The following is a 12,252-nucleotide window of genomic DNA, read 5'->3' as shown; positions in this document are numbered from 1 at the left end:
TGTTTTATCAGAGACTAGGATGGCAACCCCTGCTTTTTTTTGTTTTCCATTTGCTTGCTAGATCTTCCTCCATCCCTTTATTTTGAGCCTGTGTGTGTCTCTGCATGTGAGATGGGTCTCTGGAATACAGCACACTGATGGGTCTTGACTCTTTATCCAATTTGCCAGTCTGTGTCTTTTAATTGGAGTATTTAGCCAATTTACATTTAAGGTTAATATTGTTATGTGTGAATTTGATCCTGTCATTACGATGTTAGCTGGTTATTTTGCTCGTTAGTTGATGTAGTTTGTTACTAGAATCGATTGTCTTTACAATTTAGCATGTTTTTGCAGTGGCTGGTACAGGTTGTTCCTTTCCACATCTGGTGCTTCCTTCAGGAGCTCTTGTAAGGCAGGCCTGATGGTGACAAAATCTCTCAACATTTGCTTGTCTGTAAAGGACTTTATTTCTCCTTCACTTATGAAGCTTAGTTTGGCTGGATATGAAATTCTGGGTTGAAAAGTATTTTCTTTAAAAATGTTGAATATTGGTCCCTACTGTCTTCTGGCTGGTAGCATTTCTGCCGAGAGATCCGCTGTTAGTCTGGTGGGCTTCCCTTTGTGGGTAATCTGACCTTTCTCTCTGGCTGCCCTTAATATTTTTTCCATCATTTCAACTTTGGTGAAAAACAATTATGTCTCTTGGGGTTGCTCTTCTCGAGGAGTATCTTTGTGGTGTTCTCTGTATTTCCTGAATTTGAATGTTGGCCTGCCTTGCTAGGTTGGGGAAGTTCTCCTGGATAATACCCTGAAGAGTGTTTTCCAAGTGGTTCCATTCTCCCCGTCACTTTCAGGTACACTAATCAGATGTAGATTTGGTCTTTTCACATAGTCCCATATTTTTTGGAGGCTTTGTTCGTTTCTTTTTACTCTTTTTTCTCTAAATTTCTCTTCTGGCTTCATTTCATTCATTTGATCTTCAATCACTGGTACCCTTTCTTCCACTTGATTGAATTGGCTACTGAAGCTTGCGCATGCATCACATAGTTCTTGTGCCATCATTTTCAGCTCCATCAGGTCATTTAAAGTCTTCTCTGCACTGTGTATTCTAGTTAGCCATTTGCCGAATCTTTTTTCAAAGTTTTAGCTTCTTTTCGATGGGTTTGAACATCCTCCTTTAGCTCGGAGAAGTCTTTTATTAACAATCGTCTGAAGCCTTCTTCTCTCAACTCGTCAAAGTTATTCTCTGTCTGGCTTTGTTCTGTTGCTGGCGAGGAGCTGTGTTCCTTTGGAGGAGAAGAGGCGCTCTGATTTTTAGAATTTTCAGCTTTTCTGCTCTGGTTTCTCCCCATCTTTGTGGTTTTATCTACCTTTGGTCTTTGATGATGGTGATGTACAGATTGGGTTTTGTTGTGGATGTCCTTTCTGCTTGTTAGTTTTCCTTCTAACAGTCAGGACCCTCAGCTGCAGGTCTGCTGGAGTTCGCTGGAGGTCCACTCCAGACCCTGAGTATCACCAGTGGAGGCTGCAGAACAGCAAGTATTGCAGAAACGTTGCTGCCAGATCCTTCCTCTGGAAGCTTCATCTCAGAGGGGCACGTGGCTGTATGAGGTGTCAGTTGGCCCCTACTGGGAGGTGTCTCCAAGTTAGGCTACTCAGGGGTCAGGGACCCACTTGAAGAGGCAGTCTGTCTGTTCTCAGATCTCAAACTCCATGCCGGGAGAACCACTACTCTCTTCAAAGCTGTCAGACAGGGATGTTTAAGTCTACAGAAGTTTCTGCTGCCTTTTGTTCAGCTATGCCCTGCCCCCAGAGGTGGAGTCTACAGAGGTAGGCAGGCCTCCTTGAGCTGCGGTGGGCTCCACCAAGTTCGAGTTTCTCAGCTGTTTTGTTTACCTACTCAAGACTCAGCAATGATGGATGCCCCTCCCCCAGCCTCGCTGCCACCTTGCAGTTGGCTCTCAGACTGCTGTGCTAGCAGTGAGCCCACTCTGTGGGCGTGGGACCCTCCAAGCCAGGAGTGGGATATAATCTCCTGGTGTGCCGTGTGCTAAGACCGCTGGAAAAGTGCAATATTAGGGTGGCAGTGTCCCGATTTTCCAGGTACCGTCTGTCATGGCTTTCCTTGGCTAGGACAGGGAAATCCCTTACCCCTTGTGCTTCCTGGGTGCACCCACTGTCTGACAAGCCCCAGTGAGATGAACCTGGTACCTCAGTGGGAAATGCAGAAATCACCCGTCTTCTGTGTCACTCACGCTGGGAGCCGTAGACTGAAGCTGTTCCCATTTGGCCATCTTGGAACTCTGTAGCACTATTTACAATAACAAAGACATGGAACCAACCCAAATACCCATCAGTGATAGACTAGATAAAGAAAATGTGGCACATACACACAATGGAATACTATGCAGCCATAAAAAGGAATGAGATCATGTCCTTTGCAGGGACACAGATGAAGCAGGAAGCCAACATCCTCAGCAAACTAACACAGGAACAGAAAACAAAACACTGCATGTTCTCACTCATAAGTGGGAGTTGAACAATGAGAACACATGGACAGAGAGGGGGACAACACATACTGGGGTCAGTCAGGGGGTCAGGGGCAAGGGGAGAAAGAGCTTCAGGACACATAGCTAATGCATGGAGGGCTTAAAACATAGATGATGGGTTGACACGTGCAGAAAACCACCATGGCACACATATTCCTATGTAACAAACCTGCAGGTTCTGCACTTGTATCCTGGAACTTAAAGTAAAATAAAATAAGTTGTCTAAGTACATCGCACAAGTTTAAATAGGAGAATATAAAGTGGTCTGCATTTCTACTGTACTGCAGCCATAGATGATGCCTTCCTTCTCAACTTTTCTAGCATTGGTTACTGAGACCAATCAAACATGATTTATTTCATACTCAGGGATTCCCCATCCAAGTATGAGCTCCTTAAAACCAGGGACTGATGAGGTCCAATTCATTTAATTCATTTCTGTAGCCTGGCACAACAGTATCGCACAGAACATGCTCTTTGAATCCATCTACCCACCTATGCTTCCATTTACTTTGAAAGAGAATTTGAGGCAGTCATGTATAAAATAGCATTATACTAAGAAATGTAAACTAACAGTTATTTGCACGCACATCCAGCTTTGGATAAGATCATTTTTAATTGGCTGAACATTTAGAAGAGTTGGTAGGCAAATTAGATCATAACATAAGCAGATATTTTCAATTTAACAGTAAATGTGAGTGTGTGTAACTGAGCCTAGGTCTCACTTTCTCTGTATTCCACATTTGATCTCTCAGAAGCCTGCCAATCTCTTGACCTCAATTCCCAGTCATCATTATTACTGTCCTCATTCAAGTCCTTGTGGCTTTTTGTCTGTTAACTAATCTACTAAAACTAATCTCCCTGACTCTGGTTATGTGTCCTCAGGCCTTTATCCTCATGGCTTCTAAGCAGAGATTTTTATGACTGAAATATGAATATGTCCACATACTCTTCTAACCTTTCACTGGTTCCCCCGTGGTCTGCTAGACGAAGTTCAATTCCTTAGCATGTTTTACAGAGATGTGGTCTCTGCCCTGCTCTCTAACTTTTACTGTAAGCGATTCTTCTAAGAATAGTTTGTGCCACAGCTGAACTTCTGGACTATTTGCCATTACCCTCAAATTAGCCTTGTTATTTTTCACTTCCACGTCTTTCTTCCCATAGAAGTTTCCTACCAATGTGACTATCTGTACCCTTCTTTGCCTGGTTTGTCCTTATTTATCTCTTAGGGCTCAGCACAAATGCCTTCTCCCCTGTAAAGAGTTTCCTAAACTAGCTTTGTGCCAACTCTGTCCCATGTACTTCTGTTACAGCACTCATCTCACTTTTATGAATCTTCTGTCTCCCCTATTGGACAGCCTTAATAATTCAACAAGTTTGTATTAAGTACCTTCTATGAACCTGGCACTGAGCTGGATACAAAGAGAACTTGTCTTTATTTTGTGGAGTTTTTTTTTTTTTGAGATGGAGTTTTGCTCTTGTCGCCCAGGCTGGAGTGCAGTGGTGCGATCTCAGCTCACTGTAACCTGTGCCTCCCAGATTCAAAGTGATTCTTCTGTCTTAGGAGAGTATCTGAATAGCTGAGATTATAGGTGCCCACCATCAAGCCTGGCTAATTTTTGTATTTTTAGTAGAGATGGGGTTTCAACATGTTGGCCAGGCTGGCCTTGAACTTCAGACCTCAGGTGATCTGCCCGCCCCAGCCTCCCAAAGTGCTGGGATTACAGGCATGAGCCACTGTGTCCCACATGGCCCTTGTCTTTAAGGGGCTCAGAGTGTTCTAGAAAAGGGGATTAGTGACTAATAAGAATAACAGAGTGTGCTAAGAGCTGGAGTTGGATCTTAAAGGACAAGTAAAATTATTGAGATGGTAAAGAACTCCCCAAGCAGGGAAAGTAGCCTGTATAAAGGGATAGAGAAGTGCAATGACAGGAGGAATGGAGAAGCTGTGAGGAGGGCAATCTAGTGTAAATAACAGGCACATGTGTGGGACTGGAGGGGATAGACCATGAACTGTATAATGTAGCCAGAAAATTATCTGAGCCATGTCTCAAGCAGCTATGGGGAAAACTGAAGGATTTGGGCTGGGGAGTAACATGTCATTTTCATGGAGTAGAATACCGCTCTCATCACTCCGAGAAAAATGGATTGAAGTAAAGGAAGATCAGGTGAGATGAAGGGCTGGTCATCACTGCCTGCTGTAACACTTCTTCCTTGAGCAACACAAGCTGCACGAGTACGACATGTTAAGCTGTGCACTAAGAGAAAGTAAACCCCGATTCAGGGGTCTGCAAATCCTCCAGATACTGGGTATATGGGTCATGTGACAAAATGGACTAGTCAATGACATAAAAACATCCATGACTCTATTGAGAAAGTGTCAACTTACCAATTTTCCAGTAACACTCTGACCACCTTCATTCAGCCAGAACCCAGGTACCATGGCTGAGAAATAAGGCCCCCAGACGCCTGGTACAAAAATCGGGTCTTTGCTGATCTGGAAAGAAAGATGGAAAATATGTGAACACACTGACTCTCAGGGGTAGAGGAAGGGTTCTCCTCCTAAAATTTCTATGACCATGGAATTCAGCATCTTACTGAATGCCTTTTATGGTGGGGAAGTCACTCTCTCCCAAGAAAGGCCATGACTCCTTTTTTTTTAGAAACGTTCCTGATAAACTCATTTAAATGTCAAGGTAATAAAAATGATCATTTTGGAAAGAAACTGATAAGGTGTTTCCCTGTTGGCTCCCTCATTATGGCAGAGATTGCAAAGGTGGTCCCCATTCTCCACCCTTCCTGTGTCAACACCCTTTGCAATGAGACTTTGCAGCTCCTCACACTGAGATGTGGGTCTATCTCCCTGCCCCTTCAATCTACACCCGTCTTGTGACTTGTTTTGCCAAGAGAATGAGGCAGATGTGAGACTGGGCCAGTTTTCCAAGCCTAGGTCTCAAAAGGGCTGTGTGCTTCTGTTCTGTCTTTCGCTACTCAAACTTGGCCACAAGAACATGCCCTGACAAGGCTGCTGGGTGACAGGAGATGTGCAACAGAGCTGAGTCTGTTCAGTTGTCTCAGGTGATTTCCCAGATATATGAAAGAACCCAGGCAACACCAGCAAATATTCCTAGGTAACCAGCATTGACCAGCCCAGATCATCAGACTCACCTAGTCAACCAACAAACTAGTGAGCAAAAATAAATGTCTACTGTTCTTTGTCACTAAGGTTTTGTATTTGTCTGTAACTTAGCATTTGGGGGACAATAATAACTGATATATTTCTTTCCTTTTACAAACATGTACTGCTACCTACTAGCAATCCCGTCCCCCTATTGGGTGCTGGGGAAACAAAGATGAATCAGAGTTCTTACTTTCAAGAAGCTCTCATCTAGTGGAGGAGCTATACAAATATATAGACAAATAGAATATAGTGTGGTTCATGAGATGGTAAAGACAAAATACAAAATATTGTGGATGGGCACAAGAGGTGAGGAATATGCTATAGATTATACAAAGATAGAGGCCACCATTTAGATATATACCCCAAGGCCAATTGCCCAGAATCAAGTAGTAAAACTTAAGTCATTCTGATTTCCCTGAGTTGCTAGCTCTCATTATAAACAAGGCATAAAACATAAGCTTTATCCCCCTGTCAGCATGATTTGATGAAATTAAAACGTAAGCTTTAGGTCCTTGTCAGCATGATTCAGGAAAATTAAATCAATCAGCTGTAGACAAATCAGTTTAAACAGTCCTGTTTGCCCTGAAAAAAAAAATGTTAACACATAACAGCCAATGACTAAAAAAAGGTCAAAATACTTTCTCCTTAATGCCTCATAAACTGCACTGTAACTGCCATAAGGTGAGCTTCTTACCACTTGAAGTCTTGCTGATGGCAATCTGTACTTTTTGTAAGATAGTAAACTTTCAAATTTTCCCTAACTTGTTCTCATTTTATTTTTGACAAGTGGAATGGTACAGAGGTGGCTTCTTAAAAGAAAGGAACACAAGCTAAGTTTGAAAAGACTAGTAGGATTTTGCTAAAGTAAAACAGGCATTCCAGGTAGAGGGAAGAGCCAGAACAAAGCCATGTGGGTAAGAGAGGTGCTCTCAGGTACTCTCAGTAATCAAGATAGTGCCTTTTCTTTTTTTTTTTTTTTTTTTTTTTTTTTTTTTTTTTTTTTTTTTAGCAGACCATAGCAGTCCCTTCAACTGTAAGGAAAGCATGTAAACAGATGAACTAGAACAGGTGGGGATAGACCATGTGTTCACTCATCTGCAGTGGTACATGCTTCTCATCTATTCAGCAGTAAGGAATGCTGAAGTCACATTTATGGTCACAGAAATATTTAGCTAGAGGGTAGGGAAGACAAGGGAGTTAGGCATACAAGTTGTATTCCAGCAGGTCTTGAGGCTGGGCAGAGAATCTATTCATTTATATATTTCACAAATATTTACTCAGCCCTTACTACGTGCTTGGTAATGTGCTAGGCCCAGAGGATACAGATGTGATTACCAGCATTGTAGCATGGGGACAGACCTTATTTAATTGTCTTGACCTCAGCTACCCTGGTTATCTCTTTACCAAACCAGAGATTCCTCGAATCAGTAGGATTTCCAACCCCAGAATGGGAAGGGGGTGAAGGAAGGCAAAAAAAAAAAGCAACATAACATTGTCAACTTTAAATTTTGTCAAATAAGGACAATTTTTCAAAAGGAACATTTTAACATCAAAATAGAAAGAATAACCTCAGGGAGAAAAAAGATAGGCTTTCATAAGAAAAGTAAGGACAAACATTAATCAGATCATTACACAAATATATAATTACCAACTGTGAGAATCAATGAGGGAAAGCCAAAAGGTATTAAGAGAACACACAAGCGAGGTACCTAATTCAGTCTAGGTGACAGGGAATGCTTCTCTGAGGAAACTGTATATGAATTAAGATTTAAAACATGCATGGAAATTATTCAGGTGGGTGAGTTTGAGTGTGTGATGTGTACGCGCGCGAGAGAAAGAATGTATGAGTGAGCTATGGCGAATGTTCCAGCCACAAGGAGCGCATACTAACTGGTACTTATTTTCACCACTCTGCCTTTATTTGCCTAGTGAAAATTTTATCAGGTGCCAATTCTAGAAATTTCTTTCCTAAGTCCCAGAGCTTCTTTGAGGTGTGTGAGGCAGTTCATATTCATTACCACTTAGGACCTAGGGGTTGTACAGGTAGAGCCAAAGCCAAATCATCTCATTCTGTGTCCTGCACACCCCTGCTTCCAGAACTCCTGGCCCCATTTGAGAGATTAATCCCTGAGAGGTTGTGTAAGTTGTCCATGGTTAGTACACGGACGACCACAATGGGATTTGAACTGAGGCAGATGCTGACCTCAAACTCTATGATAATGCTCTTTACTTGTATGCATAAATTGCTTAGGAAGGATACATGTCACTTCCCTTCTTCCCATCCCCTGCCCCACAATTTGGGGATGTTACTGCATCAGCTGCAGCAAGACTTCATTAGAAGATTGTGGCTTTGCTGTTCCGAAATGTCAGAGGATGATTTTGCTTGGCTTTGTCCAGAGAGAAAGTTTTGAGTTGACCTCTGTTTGTGGCCACTCATCTGGAATAGCATATGCTTCTCCTCAGATATCCTGTGTAAAGCAAGGAAACAAAGAGTACTTCTAGTCACTTTCAAATCCTGTGTTCTTAGAAGAATCTAGGAATTCCTGGTTTGTTTTGGGAGGGAGAAAAAGAATGCACACTTGTGTATTTATGTGTCGTTTAATCTTTTGCCACAAACCTAAATATTTAAAAATGTTTTTGTGAAAGCTCCTTCCATGCTGATGGCTGTCTTGGCCTGGAGGCTGCTCCATGACCCTAAAGAAGGGGAGCTCATCATACCACATTGATGACAGGTGTCCATGCAGGACACTGACTTCCCAGTAATAACAGCACTGTTGGCAGAAACAACAATAGCTGAGACTTACTGTGTACTTAGTAAAGGCCTGATTCTAAGCATATTACAGGTATTAAATCACTTAATCTTCACAGTAATTCTAAGGGAAAATTCTGTTATTATTCCTATTGTACAGATATGTAAACTGAGGCAGAGAGCTAAATAATATGCCCAGTATTACAAAAACTGAAAGCAGTCAGGCATCAGGCTCTATATTTGTCTCTGCCAAATTATAGTCTTAATTTTAGGCTACCATTACTTCCTTGAGTCTTTCATCTGTTTTGAAGAGCAGAAAGCAAGGGCCGTTAGAGCCAACACAGACTTACTCAAAGTGAACATAACCTTCTGGCCTTGATGACAAGTGGGTTGGGGAATCTTCATTTCTAAAAAGTTTTCGTTAGGTGTTCCCTGATACACCAGTGAACAACAGAAGAGAAAGTATGGGTCGGGACAAAGGCCCATCGTGATTCTAGTCCTGACTCTGCCCAATTCTCAGCCAGGTGATCTTAAGTAAGGTAGCCTTTCTGAGCCTCAGTTTCCTCAACTCCAAAATGGGAGGAATGCATGAATGCTGGAAGACTTTTGTAAAGATTAAGCTGTCACATATAAATGGTTTATTATATGTTAAACACCAAATAAATGTTAGCTCTCCTTGAAATGAGGCTTGTACGATGGAATAGTCAGGTGACTGGCTGAACAGCCACAGGCAACAGTAATCACAACTATGTAAGGGGGTCTCTAGATTTGTCCTTGGTCTTAGTTTAGTCAACATGCTTAATAATGGAGTAGAAGATGATATAGAAGAAAAGCTTATATTTTCAGATGCTAACACTTGGAAAAATAGCTTATTACAGGATGTGTTCAAATTAAGATTTGAAATTACCTCAAAGAGCTAGAACACTAAGCAAAATTAAGAAAACAGGTAACATTTATTTACTTATATAGTTAAAAACTTATACTTAAAAGGTATTGGTAGTACTCTTTTTCATAGGCTTGGTGGTGGGAATACTGGTGTTCATTTTGGTATTTTGTTTAAACTGTACTTAGACATTTGGTGTACTCTTTGTGTCTGATACAAATATCATTATAAAAACTTCAAAAACAACAAATAGAAACATTTGGTTGCATACTGTATGTCAGACACTGAGCTCAATAAGGCTATAAAAATAAGGCAAAATATTACTACTACTATTACTACTACTACTACCACTAATAATAAAGTGGCATGGTTCCTTTCCTCAAGGAGTTCCTAATCCGACAGGGCAGCGAGGTAGAAATAAAAAAATAATAACAAAACATGGCAAGCGCTATAAAAAGGTAACAGAGGAGTGCAGTACGAGCCCAAAGGAAGGAATAACTCACTGCCTGGGAAAAGAGTGAGCATTTCACAGAGGTGGCCACCTTGAAGCAAGGCCTTGAACGAGGAGGACATACTTGCTTGGGCAGAGAGGAAGGGCAGCCCAGGCAGAAACAGCTATGTAGACAAGGCTAAGAGTCACGAAGCTGTGCACACATTTTGATTTCAGGGAGCTCCATATAAAGTTCTGCATTTTATTTTAAATAAAAGATCACGTGGTTTGAAGGATGGGTATAGTTTTGCATCCACAGATCCTACTGATTCTCAAAAATCCAATTTTAAAACAATTATGGTTGGGAAAAAAACCATTGAAAAGAGCCTTTAAATCAGTTAATAATTGTAATAATAAATCATATAGAAATAATAAAATAGTCATTGCTAAGAGTTATTTGCATTTATCATATGCTACAGACTCTTCTAGGCTCTTCACCTATATTATCACATTTAATACTCATGACAACCCAATGAGAGAGGTCCTATTATACTTACTTCACAGATGAGGAAATAGAAGCTGCAGGAGGTCAAATAGCTAGTAAATAGAAGAGGAAGGCTTTCAGGATTCAAATTATGAACCACCAACTTATTTCCCTCTCTATAACTAGCTCTCCTCAGCTATAAAATCAATGGATTAAACTAGAAATCTTTAATATCTCTTTCGTCTTTGGGGTTTTCTAAGATTTCATGAAGTTGAGTCATTCCAGCCCAGCTGGTCAATCAGAACTCTTTAGCTAGCTATTTCAACATAGACTCTGCCCTCATATGGCCTGGGCTTCATGGGATTGTCTTGGGCTAAATCCTGGGGCTTCTTGAAGTCCTCACTTTGTTCTGTTGGTAGTACCCTTAGTACTTGCTGTGCTCCATAACCTGTGGCCAAGATTATTGTGGGTTTTTCTGTCAACTTCATGAGTTGTATTTAATGGCTACTGTGTAAAACATCTTACATTAGCTGATTAAGTATTCAGTAAATATTTATTGGATACACACTGAGTTCAAACTACTGTTTTAAACATGAAAAGATGTAGAAAGACAGACATCACAGCCAGTAAGTAAGTGATGTAGTCTCTGTCCTCCTGAAGTTTACAATCTAGGGGGACTTGGAATTCAGTATGGGTTGGGACATAACCCAGGTATCAAGTGACTTGTAGGTGTACATTTGCATTCAGACTTAGAGTTACCCTGACAGTCTATAGAGTCAAACACCGTCAGTCCATATTATAGCTGGAGACACAGGGATGAAGAGGGTAAGCAAATTGCCCAGGATCATAAACATCAGAAATGATGGAGCTGGGATTAGAAGCCTCTTTCCATGTGCTCCTGCCTCTCTTTGTGGCGATGCCCAAGTTGGCTCAATGAGTGCATGCCATTGGCTTAGTTTCATCTAAGGCAATGTGCCCGTCAGCCGAGTTTCCCCGTGGTGACAAAGCCCAGAAGCCTGCTCACACCTCTTCTGGGAGAGATGACTGGGCTCAGAGCGGGGAGCTGCTCCAGCTCCGTTTGTTCTGCCTGCCTGCAACGCCATCACCCCGAGGCTGGCCTAAGCCTCTGGCAGGGGCAAGAGGCAGGCACCAGGCGCCAGTCATCCTGGGAGGGAACAGGAGGTTTTGTTTTGAGTGCCTCTGGCCAGGTTGGGAATTTTAGAGGGGAGCCACAGGCATGTGTGGGACTGGGTATTTCCGTGGTGGCTCATCTCTCCCTCCAAATGGACTGTGCTATCGTCTTACTAGAGAAAAACCATTTGTACACAATCCAGCCAACTCCTAGATCACCACACGGTACCAAAAGAAAAAAAAAAAAAAGCATAGAGAATTTTGTTTATGAATGGGGGCTCTCAGCACTCACCTTTATTTCTGCATTTCTCAGACTGAATTGTAAATAGCTGTTAGTGTCTGCCTCTCCCATGAAATAGTGAGGAGTCATATCTTATCTTAAAGGCAGACACATGATTTAGTAACATGAGCACAGACTTGGCAGTCAGACAAACTTGGGTAATTCTGGTTAGGTCATTTGCTGACCTGAGACTCAGTTTCCTTATCTGTTGATGGGGATCATCTCATTGATCACAGAGCTGTGTCTAAGTCCTAGATAGGGTAATGTATATAAAGATCCTAGGACACAGTATGCTCTCAAGGCATGTTAAGCCACAGACGGCTAAATTCTACTCCTTTTTGGGACAGTGGAAAAGTCTGGTGTCCAAAGAGCTGGGTGCAGGTCCAGCCTCTACTCATTTTTAGCTTCATCTCTTTGGTAGGCTCTTCTTTCTCTTCCCTCCTGGATTCTCCCCTATGTTCATCTCATTCCCTACATTTCTTAGGATCAGCTCATCCAGTCCTACTTGTGCAATGATAATTTTTAACCCACACTTAGGCCTTGCTCGTGAGCTCCACATGGGACCCTTGACCTGGATGGCTAATCCACA

General features: G+C 41.9%; 1 protein-coding gene across 14 annotated transcripts in view; it reads right to left on the bottom strand.

Annotated features, from left to right (window-relative positions):
• The window catches only part of FGGY (FGGY carbohydrate kinase domain containing), a 468,393-nt gene that overhangs the window by 150,443 nt on the left and 305,698 nt on the right, over nucleotides 1-12,252 (bottom strand). For all 14 annotated transcript variants that reach the window (XM_050804094.1, XM_050804057.1, XM_050804114.1 and 11 more), the window contains one exon: nucleotides 4,915-5,022. In XM_050804094.1, coding sequence (XP_050660051.1) covers nucleotides 4,915-5,022 — 108 coding nt within the window. The remainder of the gene's footprint in view (nucleotides 1-4,914; nucleotides 5,023-12,252) is intronic.

This window comes from Macaca thibetana, chromosome 1, assembly GCF_024542745.1.
Source record: "Macaca thibetana thibetana isolate TM-01 chromosome 1, ASM2454274v1, whole genome shotgun sequence".
NCBI lineage: Eukaryota > Metazoa > Chordata > Mammalia > Primates > Cercopithecidae > Macaca > Macaca thibetana.
Note: the sequence above shows the minus strand (reverse complement) of the source record. Positions and strands in the feature narration are given on the sequence as shown.